This window comes from Aegilops tauschii, chromosome 1, assembly GCF_002575655.3.
Source record: "Aegilops tauschii subsp. strangulata cultivar AL8/78 chromosome 1, Aet v6.0, whole genome shotgun sequence".
In the NCBI taxonomy this organism is placed as follows: domain Eukaryota; kingdom Viridiplantae; phylum Streptophyta; class Magnoliopsida; order Poales; family Poaceae; genus Aegilops; species Aegilops tauschii.
Genome location: NC_053035.3, coordinates 247,457,052 through 247,472,324, shown reverse-complemented (window position 1 = coordinate 247,472,324; position 15,273 = coordinate 247,457,052). Strand labels below are relative to the sequence as shown.

Here is a 15,273-nt window from a genome sequence, read left to right as displayed (position 1 = left end):
GGGCATATTTTGACCATGAGTTTAACTAATATATAATAAAATATAATTATACATAGAAAAAAAAATATTTATCAAAAGCTATGTTCAAATACGAATCCAACAATATAATTTTTGATGACATGCATTAACGTCAGTTAAATCTATGGTACGAAGGTCCTCGTAAAAAAAAATTTATGGTACAAAGGGACAATAAACCTAGTAACAAGTTTTGAAAGTTTCACCTGTATATATAGTTTGCCAAACATTCAGTCCAAGCCTTCTCGTTTGATCCAACGGCCGTGGACCAGCCATACCCGGTGCGGTTGCAACCGCACCGGAGTCCATGTGCGAGTTGCCCCATCGGCCATCGCGACAGAGCACCGGCAGCAGAGCGAGCGAAAGGAAGCCACGACAGCAAGGGAGGAGGAGAGGCAGCCGTCGCCGACACTGATCCCACGAGCGGATTAGAGAACTCGCCTCCATCGAAGATCTGAATCCCCTCCTCGTGCTTTCGGAACTCGGATCATTCCTTCCTTCATTCCCGATCGATGCGGCTACAGCCTCCTCCGGATCCGCGGATCTAGCCTTCTGTCTGCTGCAGCAGCTGCCGCTGCTCGATTGATTGGCGGGGGAGATGAGGTTCTGGAGGGACGGCGGCGCGAGCGGGAGCGGGCGGGACCTCAACGGCGGGATGCCCTACGGCCAGGTGCGCGTCCTCGTCGTCGGCGATTCAGGTCAGTCTTCCGATTTAAGAACTCGTATCTTACCTAAGATGGGACACGTTCGGACGCTCTAGGAGGCCTTATGGTACGGATTGAGAGCCACGGCGTTCAACTAGTTACACGTTAGCACGAGAATGTCATCATTAATTCTAGCAGGGCACATCTAGAGTTATTGCACATCTAGAGTTATTGCACATCTAAGTGATTCAATCAAACATAAAAAGGAAATGAAAAGAAAAAAAATAAAATACCCGCACGAATCTCTGCGTAAAATCAAGGATATATGACTTAGATGTGCTTTAGCAAAACTTTAACTTTGGTACGACGGGCGAAACTGGTTTCAAAATCTGTCTATATTATATTCATCAACCAACTGAACATGATTTATTTTTACGGGCTATTTAGCAGTTGCCTTAATAGATGTTGTTCATAACCCTGGTGTTCCGATTCTAAATGTGGTGTGGGTTTCTTCTGCCTTGAGTTATATATATTGAATGGATGGACAAACGACAGCTCCTTTTTAGTTTTAGGATTTACTAGCACAACACCCGTGCTTCGCTATGGAGCAGACACCAGCTGACATGAACAAGGTGAGAATGCAACTAAATGAATCAAACTGATTATTAAGTAATATGTATAAGGTCAATGAAACATTTGAAAGTGGCAACCACAACCATAGCACACAGAGTGAGCAAGACGCGGTTCTTGACGGTGGAGACCTGAAGACGGCATTGTGGTGGCGGCCACAAGCCCACAACTGTCCATAATGTTGGCCTCCATCTCGATAGTGCCTTTGCAGGTGAGCGCGAGGCCCTGGCAGGATTTGAAACAAGGGTCTGTCTCCAACTCCTTAACCACGGCCTCCACGATGTCTAACGCGATGGAGCCTGATTGGAGCAAGTCCACGTCATAGACGGCGTGGCAACTGTCCATGGTGTTGCGTTGCATCTCAATGGTGCTGGTGTGGATGAGCGCAGAGCCCCAGCCAGAGTTGAAACAAGGGTTCGTCTCTAGCTCCTGCACCAATCACGGCATCCAGCCTAGTGGAGCCAGACCGGAGCAAGTCCGCTGACTGCCATGTCCAAAAATCCACCTGCCCCCAAAATCAAGAAGCGTTCTTGGCTGCTAGCCTCGGTGAAGGATCAAAGATGCCTGAAATGTCGATTGGGGAGAGAAGGGGGGGGGGGGGGGGGTAGGCAACTACCAAATTAAATTATTTTTCTTAGTTGCGTTTAGAGCCTAGTGTGCAGAAATGTAAGTTCTCTAGATATGCAACTAGGTGATACACCCTACACGATGCATTACAACAAGCTAGGAAGCTACACAAGGAGTCAAACAAGCAAGTAATAACTAGTAAAGCTAGGTTAAGAAACAGCCGAAAGTGATGGAGACAATGAGTAATCCAAAGTTCACAACACTTGGGGGTGTGCTAATCTCTGCTGGAGAGGCGGGGAACAACGAATGCTCCCACGGCAACGAATACCTCACCTTATGTCTCTGAGAACCTTTGTCAACAAATGCCCAAGTTCCCTCTCACTAGGGGCGAGCTCCAAACCCTCACAAACGAGTCCGAGGCACAACGAATCAGAAGCTCCCGGAAATACCAACCGTCTAGGGTTCCCCACAAACCTAAGAGTAGCAAGATTAGCTAGGATCATGTGGGGAATCAACAAACTCGAGTTTTGATTGGATGGATTTGTAGGGGTGATCCTCTTGCTCTCTCTAAAATATGGAGTAGATCGAGTGGCTAGAGAGAAAGAGAGGAATTGAAGGTTTAAGCTTTTGGATCATTGGAGGAAAGAATAATGGAGTTGTCATCCTCCTTTGGAGCAGAAGGGTGCCTTATATAGGTCCACCAAAAATCTGTTCGTTATGCTTGCTGTCCAGAAAAGTCGGACAGTCTGACCAAAGTAGGACAGTAACTTATCAAAATGTTTGACCCAATGTCCGACCCAGCCTTTGACTTTATCCAGAGCCCTAGACAAAGTCGGACCCCATGTCAGACAGTCCGACAAAGGTCGGATACTCCGATTTGGTTCAGACAGAACAAACAACAGCAAAACAGGGGATGATTAGGCGCTCTTTCTCTCATAGGATGTGGGTGTATTTGGCTTTGATTTGTTTAGTGATTCCCACACAAGATTCATGGCGAATCCCCTCTTAATAGTACGACGTACCGATGACTCAAAAATGAGAAATCGTTGGTATATAATTTTGGCGTGCTTGGGGGGTCGCCAACCAACCATATGTTTCATTTCCATTGATGTGTAAATTGGACACATGTGCGGAACATAGGTAGTCATCTAATCTCTATTGCCATTAACACCAAAAACCTCATTCGGGGCGGATGCCCTTTCACTTGGCCAAAAACCGCCGCCGGAATGCCACGAGGCTTCTTCAAGAGGCAGGGAAGATCCTGAGAAACACCAGGGCGCACCTTGTACAACTCGCTGGTGGCGGCGACTACTGGCGTTGGTCTCGTCGCTGTGGCGGTGGCTCGATGGAGGGTTAGGGATTGTTCGATGGTCTTCCTTGGTGGCTTCTAGCGTGCTTTTCCACTGTATGAGACGTGCAACACCCCCTCTGAGTCTATTGGTGATGTAGTCGTGGGCGCCGTCCTCCACGCCTCCTCATTGGCATGTCTCCGTATTCTGTTGACCGTCCTCGCCGCAGCACCCGACATGGAGTCCTCCGCATCAACGACACCATTCCCCACTGCAGGAGGGAGTATCTGAGGTGAGTGGCTGCGGCGTGGCTGCCTCCCCACACGGCGACATGCTCACGGCTGCCACCCCCCAAAAGAGATTTCCTTATCTGCATGCCAGCTTTCATTCCTACCTTGAAAGAAAGGTCAGTTGCTGCCGACAAGTCGACTAAACTTGGTTTTCACAACTGTCACCTATCTTTAAGCACCTTCTAGGCCGCTTCCCAACCTAATGCATTCGAGTCTGCCTTTGGTACTGGTACTTCGTAATCAAGGGCCCAACAAGTGATATCAGGAGTCTTTGGCCGAAGAACTCGCGGATAAGAAGGTTATCCCATAACTATATAAATCCATAGTCATGCTTAGCATGCTAAAGCTTGTAAAAATGACATCCCCGCTTGGAATCAAGGGACAACTTTTGAAAAAAGGAATGAAGAAAACCCTGAATGTGTGCACCGTTTTGAAATTGAATCACGGCACCATCTACTTTTTTGTAGTATTGTAGCTAGAAATAGCTAGTGTTACAGGATACACGTATTCAGGGTTTCTGACTATTTATCCGTGGCTACCCTGGACTATCATCGGGATAGTACGACAAGAACATGCAAACACCAGGGTGAGTGAGCAATCTAAACATCATAATCAAGGTAAACCTCCTCAAAGCCCACCCTTGTGGAAGTTTTATCGGAGGAAGCAATTGGAAATTAAAAAATTTCTTGAAGCATCAGCGAACGGAAGCATGAAGCTACATCTTCAGAAAGGGATGCTGCGAGGTTGGTGATTAATTACTTGGTCCTCATGCTTGATATGGAGGTTGACCTCCAGGCGCTCGGAGAGCTTGTGGGTGCACTCCAGCGGGTCTCGATGGCCACATCGTACACCTTGGAGGTCAACACGCCCATCAGGTACTCCATGGCACCTGGCCCATCCAAGTTGTCGACCCGGTCCTCCTACCCAGCGCCGTGTTCCCTCATGCCTACAACGGACCTGCTCCTACTCTTAAGAGACTCGGGCACCAGGTAATCTTCAACTCTATATGAAGAGAATGGGAGAAGGACGACGTAGTTGTTTGGAACAGACTCAGAATGGGGATACCTGCAAAAGAAAATGGACTAAGCTGGGTCCAGCTAAGAGACAACTGGACTCCACCCACAAACAAACTTTTATACTAGGACTCATACACACCCTGGTACTTCTAGACTAAGCTTAGGAGACAATTGGACTCTTAAAATGCCACAACATTACCCCCCTTCTCATGGAAGCAGCTTTTCCTCAAGCTGCATATTGGATAGAGCTGACTATTCCTGCATGTTAGCTGGTCCCATGTTCTTTCTTTTATAAGCACGGCCCCAGTAGCTGTTCATGAAGTTAAATCCAGATAGAGTTTCTTGAACTTACCCAGCGGCTCCTAGGTGCTCTCTGTTGTTGGCAAACCATGCCATTGCACTAGAACTTCCCACTTGTGGCATGCTTGCTCCACCTTTGCTGGTACTGGAATGACACGCCAATGTTCGATCAATGGAAGGTCTGGGTCAGATGCGGGTGGATCTCCATGAAATTTCTTCAATAGTGCAGCATGCATGGATACGTGCACCAGTAGGTAGATGTAGTCGATAAGCTACTGCACCAATCCTCTCCAAGACTTGATAAAGCCCATAATATTTTGGTGCTAACTTAGCATGTGCTTTGACTGCTAGAGATGCTGCCTGGCGGTTGTGCAGTCTGAGCCAAACCCAGTCTCCTACTGCAAATTCAAGGCCACGGTGCTAAGTGTCATGTTCTTTTGTAGCTTGGAGAAGCCTGTCACGAATTTCCTTTAGGAACTCATCCCGCTCAATGTGGAAGCGCTCAACCGCCTCCACACGTGCCGAGCCTGGCTCATATGACACCAACGACGGAGGCGTCCTGCCATAAACCACATGAAAAGGACTGGTTTTGATAGAACGCTGGAAGCTAGTGTTATAGCAATATTCTGCCCATTGAAACCACTCAATCCACTCACCAGGATGATCACATGTTAGCATTGTTTTTAAGGCGTCCGTAAGGCGTCGCCTAGGCGACGCTTAGGCGTCAGGGCGCCCTACAAGCTCAAGGCGTCCAGCTTGCCTTAGGTGCCTGAGTAAGGCGTCCGCCTTAAGCTTTAAGGCGTCTGAAGCGCTGCTAAGGCGTCCAGGTTGGCGCCTTGGTCCATATTGGACGCCTTGAGCTTGCCAGCCAGACAGGGAAGCAGTTTTAGGCGGGAAACAAAGATGCTGTTGGCGCCAACAGGTAAGAGGGAGGAGAGAGAGAGAGAGAGAGAGAGAGAGAGAGAGAGAGAGAAACAGCCCCCAATCCACACGCACCTCCTCCTCCTTCTCTAGCTCCTCTCCTCCAGCAGATCTGCTCCCTCCTCTGCAGCAGATCCTCTCCAGCAGCTCCTCCTCCCCCCCCTCCTCCTCTCCAGTAGCTCATCCTCCTCTTCAGTACAACAGCAACCAGCAACAGGCAACAGCAAGGAGCCAACTGCCAAGATATACGTCCCCCATCCTCTACTCCTCTCCCTCCCCCTTCTCCCCCACCCTCCTCTGATCCGTTTCTTCCATGTTCAGTTGTTCATGGCTTGCTGCTTTTCAGTTGTTCATTGCTTCCTGCTTTGCTAGTTGCTCACTGCTTTGTGCTAGCTGCTTTGCTGGTTGCTCACTGCCTCTCTTATAGTGGTTACTGGATGCCTGGATGGTTAGAATAATGCATGATTACTATTGGGGAGAAGAGAAAGTGCAAAGAGGATGGATGCTATATGGGCTCTACAACCAGCAGGAAGTGCAAGATGTGTAGTGTGTATGCCTAGTTGCCTACCAAATTCTACTTCATTCTACTGCTCAGAACTCTCTAAGGCGTCCGCCTTGCCTTATGCCTTACCGCTTAGGCGGTGAGGCGCCCCCCCAGCGCCTTGCCTCGCCTTACCGCCTTAAAAACATAGCATGTTAGGCAATGGAGATACATGGAGACGATTCAGTTGACAACCTCAGTCCCGCACATCAGATTAGGGATGGAATGCGCAGCTGAAATTGTCACACCGATTCAACCAGACCATCTGGTCATTGTTTCCATTGAATGTGCGAAATTCAAGTTTGTGGTATCGATGCACATCCGTGGTATCTGCAATTTTGTGGACCCTGCAGAACAGCAAATTTGAGGGCCTGGATGGCATTGAGTGAGGAAACTGAAATCCTGGCTGTGAGACTACCCACAGTGGGAGTAACATAGGTAGTAACATCACACATATCTAGATAAAATAGATGATGTGGCAAGCAATAAATGAAGAAATGGAGGAAAGTGGTAACATAGCTAGTTACTAGTAGTATGAGTAACATCACACATATCAAAGCAAAATGAGTCTATAGCCTAATAAATGAAGTGTTGCATGTTACCACACATATGTTACTCCCCACTATAGAGGTAACATAGACTAGTAACATGTGCATGTTACTAGTCTATGTTAATACCCATTGTGGCTAGTCTGAGTGGAGGGATCGTCTGCAGGCCCGGTGTCCTGTGAGATGATGCTTGGGACCAGGGCAGTTGCTGTTGTGTTAGAATTGAGGGCGTGGATGTCGTGGTTGTCACCAGGTTGGCAGCCAGATCAGGTACTATGCTGCTTCTCAGAAAAGGCAAGGATGGAGGGCGCTGCAAGATGCCACCGCCTCCTCCCTGCACCCCTGGGATCTGCTCTAGTGACTTGAATCGCGAATCCAGAGGTGCAAACTCCTTGTTGAATTTATTGCTCAGCGCGGCAATTGCTGCCAACACATCTTCATTGGGATTGGTCTTTTCAGGCGCATCGTCAGCCATGGTGGCTAGCTCTAATACCAGATGTTGCAGCTGACGTTCGCTATGGAGGTTGTATGGCGGGGCACTCGCTGGCGCAAGGGTCGTCACCGTGATACAGTAGAGGGGTAGTGGAGAAAGGATGGGGAATTAGGTATTAGAAGAGAAGCACAGGCAGGGACTAGATATTTCATTGCTTGCCCTCCTTACAGGGGGATACATCCTTATATAGACCCTTTAGATATGTTACTGTTCTCTAAACAGTAATTCCACACACGCTTGATACTCGCCTAAGTTGGGTCCATCTAAGAGACAACTGGACTCTACCCACAAACAGACTCTTCTAGTAGGACGCATACACACCCTGGATACTTCTAGAGTAAGCTTAGGAGGCAACTGGACTTTTAAGATGCCACAACACTACACTGGTACAACGGTAATCAAACCAGAACCAATCCGGACCATCGAACGAACGTAGACCGCGGAGAGACGATGACCGTTAGATCTAGAGAAGCGGTAATTGAATAATCGACACCCCAGTCTGAATATATGATACCGTAGTCTGAATAATTGATACAGTGGTCGATGGAGAACAGACACGCGTGGACGAGGTGTTGGATCTTTACGGTTCGGCGGCCCAATCCAACCGGAGCAGCGGGCGGATGGGCTTCGGTCGGGGCCGGATGCGTCCGGTTGGGCGTTTGCACAAGGTGACATGCGCATGGCAATGGGGCTGATCCAGCAGCCAGGGAAGCAGACGGACGGGCGTGAGAGGCCGAATTCGATTCAATATTGGAGGGGGAGCTCCGGTCTAGGCAGAGGAGGCAGCCCAGCAGCGGCCTGATCTGGCTAGGGCATTGCTGATGGTTGGAGGATGAGATGGATCCAGAGGAAAATTAATCGAAATGAGACCGAAAATATGTTGATCGTCCAAGACTGATTTGAAGAAACCGATAGTGAGAGGTGGACGAGTTGCGGTGTCTGGAGAAAACTCTAAACCTTGGCTCTTGATACCATGCTAGAGGAGCAACTTGGTTGTATTACCATAGCCCATGGGGAGAATATATGGTACAGGAGACTTGGGGTACAAGGAAATCTAGACCAATATGACCACATACAGAAACCTAGACCAATACTAATACTCCTTAGCGCACACCATTGTGATCAACTTGTAGAGATGCTCAAGTACTGTTTGTAGAAGTTTAACTTGTTACTGATTAGTTTAATAGGACATGATGAATTTTCCTTCTTTCTTTTTCCAGGTGTGGGGAAATCTTCATTGGCACGTCTCATTCTTCAAGGTTCTGCGATTGCTCGACCGACCCAAACAATTGGATGTACAGTTGATGTAAAAGTATGTAATGCAGTGTGCTCACTCCGTCATTTCAGCAGTATATTCTGATAGAATTGTTTACTCAATCGTTTCAGCATATTACTTACGGAAGCCCAGGGAGTTCATCTAATAGCATTGTCGGTGATGCTGAAAGGAACTTCTTTGTTGAGCTTTGGGATGTTTCAGGGCACGATCGCTACAGAGATTGCCGTTCACTTTTTTATTCACAAATTAATGGTACACCATTCTCTTTATACCAATATAATACTCTGGCCTTTGCTTCCCTACTAATCTGGTTCAGTCATCTTATATGGCATAGTATACATTTCTGATATTATTTGCTTCTCAACCAGTATTAACAACACATTTTCTCGTATAAAATAGAAGTGACAAACTTGCATATTTGCTACTAGCTGTTTAACTCACAACTGCTGAGCTTTCTGAGATTCTGTGACTTCAGCAATTCATTCTCTGGTGTTCCTATTTAACTATCTTATCACCACAAAGTGTAGATATCAACTTCTTTTAGTATGACTTTTCCTGATTCTCAATTTGATAGAATCAATGCATTCTTTCTATTGTGACCGAGTGATTTCAGATATGAGTTTCAAGTTTTCCATAGCAACTAGGTATTACAAATTCGTGTTAGTAGACCAGATAATACAGATCCTGTATTCACTTCTCCATAATTATTCATCAGGTGTCATATTTGTTTATGACCTATCTCAGAGGAAGACAAAGACAAATTTGAGCAAGTGGGCAGTTGAGGTTGCTGAGTCTGGGACCTTTTCAGCTCCTCTTGGGTCTGGTGGTCCAGGAGGTCTTCCAGTTCCTTACCTAGTGATTGCTAACAAAGTAGACATTGCTCCAAGAGATGGTAGAAGAGTTAGCAGTGGAAATCTTATTGATGTTGCTCGTCAATGGGTTGACAAGCAAGGCCTACTTCCATCGAGTGAAGAACTTCCACTTGTGGATAGCTTCCCTGGCAATTCTGGTCTGCTCACGGTAATTCTAATGTGCTCATATTCACATATTTCACGCGATGTCTTTACATTTCCATGAAAAAAGAACTTTACTGTAATGCAGTGGACTTTAGCAGTATGACTCTGAATTAAAATGTTCTGCTCTGCTCTCATTATTTATGTACTGGTTGGGGTTGACGTTGTTAGTGCCTTTGCAAATGATATGTTGACCTTTTGGATGCAGGCTGCAAAAGAGGCAAGATATGATAAAGAAGCTGTGGTTAAGTTCTTCCGCATGGTTTGTGCAACAGAATAATTTATTCATTTGAGTAGCAAATAAGAATTCTTGCTACATAATAATATTTACTAATGTTGTTAAGATTTATCTTTCAGTTGATAAGGAGGAGGTATTTCTCGAATGAACTTCCTGCCCCTAGCCCATGGTCTCTCACTCCCAGAGGGGATACCATTCTTCCTGTAGAAACCACGAATGACGAAGAGTTGTTCAAAAGGAAAAGGTGAGCTCTTTGTCTTATTTTTTTATGTGTTACTAAGAGCAGGCTAGTGCACTCGGTGAATTGATATTATCTTTGTAGTTGTCCATCAGAATTCCATTTGACTAGCTATTGGTCAGGCCATCTTGTAGACACATTTTATTTCCCTCCTTTTTGCAGCTATGGCGGGCAGAGGTACAAATACAACGGTGTCGCCCCACTATCTGCTCAGCAGAACGTAACTCTACCGCTCACTCCCTCTCCGCAACAGCCAATGTCCTCTTCTGCGGAGAACTACAGATACCACAGATTCTCGTCATCGGCAATTCCTGACAAAAACAGTAGTAGGACAAGCCGGCTAGACATCAATTTATGATACATGGGCTCATAATCACCACGATATACAGCTTGCGCCGTGGGAAAAGCACATACTGCCGGGGAACTATTTGAATCTGACTTTCTGTATTCTTGAGAAGTTCAACTACTGTCTTACTGGCAACACGTGCGTAGCATGTCGTCGGATATGCCTCTTTTTGTTTATTTTTGTCTATCATTATGGGATTGGTAGTTAGCATTTGTTTTGTATCTTGTCCAATATTTGTTGAACTGTGATCGTATTGGGATTGGAGACAATGAACATGTATAAAATCAGTAGAAACATTTTAGAGATGACCATAGTGTCAAATTGTTCTATTCATGATCAAAAGTCACCTGGAACAGTAGGAAATGAGTTGTAGTATAATGTCAAATTGTTTTGTTCATGATCTTGTCCAATATTTCACACGACTGCTATAATGAACTAGAAGTCTTCCTCAAGATGACAAGAGGTTGTACAAAAGTTATGCACGCCTTTGGCATGGAGGAGCACACAATACGGGCATTCAACTTCGGCTACACCAACGACCATATCTTTCGCCTCTTTAGTGCTACCATGGTTCTTGTTTTAATTTGGTGTTCCTGTAATGCTTGATCATATGCTACCGTGATTTGAGTTATGTAATGGTGGTTGAACCTACGTAAATTGGTAGGCATGATGGATATGGAACATGTGATTGCCTATTTTCCAATACAAATTCTGAAGAATTTTCAATTATAGGAATTAAATTATTAAAAACAACAACAACAAGTGTGCTGTTCATTACAGTGCACACGGTATTAAAAACAAAACGTGCGCGATGAACCAGCTCACATGCTTTAACTGGGTTTGGCACGGGTGGAGTTCACCGATACCATGCTCTTTAGCCATGCCGTAATGCTCCATTTTAAAGAAAAGAAACGCAGGGGTTAATTAAGTCGGGCTCTGTTCCTCCGCGTACATGAGCTGCAGGTGTGGTGCCTACAACTTGTATCATAGTAGCAAGGAGAAAAATCGATCTCCACAAAAAGTTTGTCGTTCGAGAGTTCGCACGTTTTGAGACATGACGACCGTCTCACTTATTGTCATGCTGTTCAACTCGCCCTTCGTCCTCACCACCCTCGCCTTCCTCCTCTTCACCCTCCTCGTCTCCAAGACGCGCAGCAAGGTTGCTGCCCGGAGAACGTTGCCTCCGTCGCCGCCCAGCCTGCCAGTCTTCGGCCACCTTCGTCTACTCGGGAGCCTGCCGCACAGGAGTCTCCGGTCACTGGCCGCGTCTTACGGCCCGGTCATGTACCTACGCCTCGGGCGCGTGCCCACCGTCGTGGCGTGCTCCGCGGCCGCCGCGGAGGAGGCCATGAAGACCCGCGACCTGGCCTTCGCCAGCCGCCCCAAGCTCTTCATGGTCGACCGGTTCTACTACGGCACCGGCGGCATCGGCTTCGCGCCGTACGGCGAGCACTGGCGCCAGGCCCGCCGCGTCTGCGTGACCCACATGCTTAACCCGCACCGCCTCCTGTCCTTCAGACGCGTCCGGGGGCAGGAGGTCGCCGCCCTCGTCGACCGGGTCCGCCGCGCCGGCACCGTTGTGAACCTGAGCGACAACCTCATCGTCTACTCATTCACCGCCATCTCTCGCGCCACGTTTGGCGACGCGGACTACGGGATCGACGGCGAGGAGGGGGGAGCGAGGCTGAGGAAGGTGTTCGCCGAGATCGAGGAGCTTCTCGGCACGGTCCCCATGGGGGAGAAGGTGCCATGGCTGCGGTGGGTCGACGTCGTGACGGGACTGGAGCGGAAGGCGAGGCGCGCGTTCGAGGAGATGGATGGACTGCTCGAGCGGGTCATCACGGACCATCGCCAAAGGCGTGGCGCCGGGGACGGCGACCAGCGTGACTTCGTGGACGTGCTCTTAGCCGCCAAGGAGCTCGACACGAACGGCATCAAGGCCATCATCCTGGACATGCTTGCCGCCGCCACGGATTCAACGTTCACGTTGCTGGAATGGGCCATGGCGGAGCTCATCAACCACCCGCAAGAAATGCGCAAGCTCCAGGACGAGGTCCGCACGGCCGTTGGCGACGCCGGCCACGTCACCGAGGACCATCTGCCGGATCTGCGCTACCTGAAGGCCGTCGTCAAGGAGACCCTCCGGCTCCACCCTCCCACGCCGCTGCTCCTGCCCCGGGAGACGGTCGAGGACACCCAGCTGCTCGGCTACCACGTCCCGGCAGGCACGCGGGTGCTGATCCACGCCTGGGCCATCGGCCGTGATCCGGCGACGTGGGGCGACCGCGCCGAGGAGTTCGTGCCCGAGAGGTTCTTGGAGTACACCCATGAGGTGGGGCAAGACTTCGCGTTCTTGCCCTTCGGCGCCGGGAGGAGAGGTTGCCCCGGGGTCAGGTTCGCCATGCCGTCCAATGAGCTGGCCCTAGCGAGCCTGGTGTACCACTTCGACTGGGAGCTAGCCGGCGGGAGGAAGCCGCCCGTGGACATGACCGAGCTGCACGGGCTCTCCGTGCGCCTGAAGACGCCTCTGCTTCTGGTTGCTAAACCGTGGTCAGGCCGTGGTGTCGAATGAGAGAAAAGCGTCTCTACATGCTTCTTCTTCTAAGTAGTACGAGCTAGCTCAGAGCTCGGATGATCATTATCGACCAAGTCTAGTAATGTAGTACCAAGATTCCCAATGTTATTTGAGATGCGTGTTGACAAATTTAAGAAGTTATTTTCATGTATTGTTCACTTGTTAATTTCCTTACCCGTATTTGTTGAGCAGTAACTTCAAACTGGGACATGGCCTATCAGTATCTTTTTTTTGGCACTCTGTGTGTACGCGTTTATAGCACCACTAATGGCAAATTGAAATAACATTCTCAAAAAAAAAAAGTCAGACATGATATGAAGCTATACGGTGGTATTGCAAAGAAGCAAGCCTGCAGTGTGTTGGGCAATCTTAGGGAAGCACAATTTTTATGAAAGCACAATTGGCCACAGTAGAAAAATAATTCGTAGCGGAACATGTGGCTGGATTGAATCCTTGGCCGGTTTTTCTCGCTAAAGGATGAAGTGCAAATCGAGTTCAAAGCTTTGTTTCAACTACATCTCGTAATCTAAAGCATAACTTGGTAGGAAAATAATTCGATGTGATGCAAATGTGTGAAGCGATGTGTTCAAAATCAATACAATTACTGAACTACTACCATTCTTGAATTAAAAATGCACGCTACCAATCTAGCTAGAATTTTAAATTTGGACATTCGTTTATTTATTTTCTGACTTGATCTCAACAAACAAATAACACTCTGTAATCATCACACATCTCGAACAAGTAACACTTCGTAATCATCACACATCCCGAGAGAAAACACTCTCTTTTCAAGTGTCAACACCAACTAGAAGGGGTGGGTGCGCTTTGCTGTGTCGTTGGTGTTGTTGGGTTTTCATAAAAAAATTGCTTCCTCTATTGCAACATATCAGGTGTATTAGGTTTTCTAAAAAATGAAACCTCTTTAAGTTTGATCAAATATGTAGAGAAATATATCAATATTCACACTATCAAATCGGCGTCATTAGATTCATCATGAAATAATTTCATATTATATATATTTAGTATTGTGGGTGTTGATATTTTTGGCTCTAAACTTGATCAAAGTAAAAGGAATTTGACTTTTCAAACACCTTATATTTTGGAATTGAGGGAATATTTGGTTTGATTAGTGAGGGAGATGATGGAGTGTGTTTTCTCTCTATTTATAATGTGGTGTTTGATGAGCCTTTCGCTGTGTGATTCCATGTTAAGTGCTAACCAATCCATATTTATGTGGCGAAATTTTCTACGTCGGTGATTGCATGTACTATATTGGTGCTACAATATCACATGTTGTTGCTTTTCTTTCTTGGTGGTGAGAGGATGCACGAGATTGATATGTTCTTATAGACCAATTGTCGCCAATTGGTTTGGAAAATCATTAACCCGGTAAAAATGTGAACCTAATCCAAAATTTTATTCCTCAATCAAATGGGAGATCTTTAAAGTTAGGAAGCATAGTGAATTAAAAGGATGAGTGAGAGTGCTCATTGTAAAATTGTTGATCCGGTCAAAATCAGACGACCCAATTTAAACCGGAGACCTTGATTGATTGTGAGGTCTTAAAAATTAGGAAGCATGGAGTAATTATGACTAATTTTTCAACAGTGAGTCCTTTCAGATTCTACAACGCATCAAGTAACATGATTATGTTAGTCGATGTTTGATCGTGAAATGTTAGGTTCATTCATGAACACCTTTTGTAAACTATTCACGATTTTTGCATTCTCGTGCTTTGTTTCCCAGAACTTTGCAATTTTGTTAGGCACATTTAAAGACACGACTCAAGTGCATCATCACGAGGGTGTGCTTTTTCGATAAAAGATGGATTTTATGGACTCAAGATGAAGCATCAAATGGATACAAACACAATGGATACACACCCGACCTTTGCATAATTAGGATATACACAATCAACACCAACACACACAAAACCCATCGGTAAATAGCAAACTCATATAAGATCAAAGCTATGCCTAAGCAAGAAAAAAACCTAACAAACTAAAACAATGACCATATCCGCACCAACCATTTCATGACAGCACACGCACAAGGATATTCTTCAACAACAATGCTTTTAGGAAGGAAGCAATGCTCAAATGTTGCCGTCGCCGGATCCGACAGCCAAAGGCCAGATTCTAAGTTTTCATCCTGAAGAACCAGTCCGAGCATATATGAGCAATGACTTCAACAAGGTTATGCTGCAAGGACATTGCCATTGCCAGGTATAACCATCTCGGGCCAGTCCAAGGTTTTCACCTCGGATCTCGAGACTGGGCACTTGAGAAGCACCACCATTGAAGTCCGTTATGTGTTGTCGCCACCACTTT

General features: G+C 46.9%; 2 protein-coding genes across 2 annotated transcripts; both read left to right on the top strand.

The window, feature by feature from the left end:
* The first annotated feature begins 254 nt into the window (after positions 1 to 254).
* Positions 255 to 10,670, top strand: LOC109773673 (small GTPase LIP1). Its single transcript, XM_020332382.4, has 7 exons — positions 255 to 713; positions 8,475 to 8,566; positions 8,641 to 8,782; positions 9,246 to 9,550; positions 9,752 to 9,805; positions 9,901 to 10,025; positions 10,182 to 10,670. Exons 1-7 carry the CDS (start codon positions 614 to 616, stop codon positions 10,375 to 10,377), a joined length of 1,014 nt encoding a protein of 337 aa, XP_020187971.1. The 5' UTR covers positions 255 to 613; the 3' UTR covers positions 10,378 to 10,670.
* A 633-nt stretch (positions 10,671 to 11,303) lies between these two features.
* Positions 11,304 to 13,053, top strand: LOC109773698 ((+)-menthofuran synthase-like). Its single transcript, XM_020332403.4, has one exon. It carries the CDS (start codon positions 11,420 to 11,422, stop codon positions 12,935 to 12,937), a length of 1,518 nt encoding a protein of 505 aa, XP_020187992.1. The 5' UTR covers positions 11,304 to 11,419; the 3' UTR covers positions 12,938 to 13,053.
* The last annotated feature ends 2,220 nt before the right edge of the window (positions 13,054 to 15,273 follow it).

Bases quoted from the DNA above. Each gene is read 5' to 3' on its own strand.
- LOC109773673 (XM_020332382.4), top strand. From the start codon at position 614: ATGAGGTTCTGGAGGGACGGCGGCGCGAGCGGGAGCGGGCGGGACCTC. The intron at 714-8,474 runs GTCAGTCTTCCG...TTCTTTTTCCAG, and splicing joins CCTCGTCGTCGGCGATTCAG to GTGTGGGGAAATCTTCATTG. The intron at 9,806-9,900 runs GTTTGTGCAACA...TTTATCTTTCAG, and splicing joins TGGTTAAGTTCTTCCGCATG to TTGATAAGGAGGAGGTATTT.
- LOC109773698 (XM_020332403.4), top strand. From the start codon at position 11,420: ATGACGACCGTCTCACTTATTGTCATGCTGTTCAACTCGCCCTTCGTC.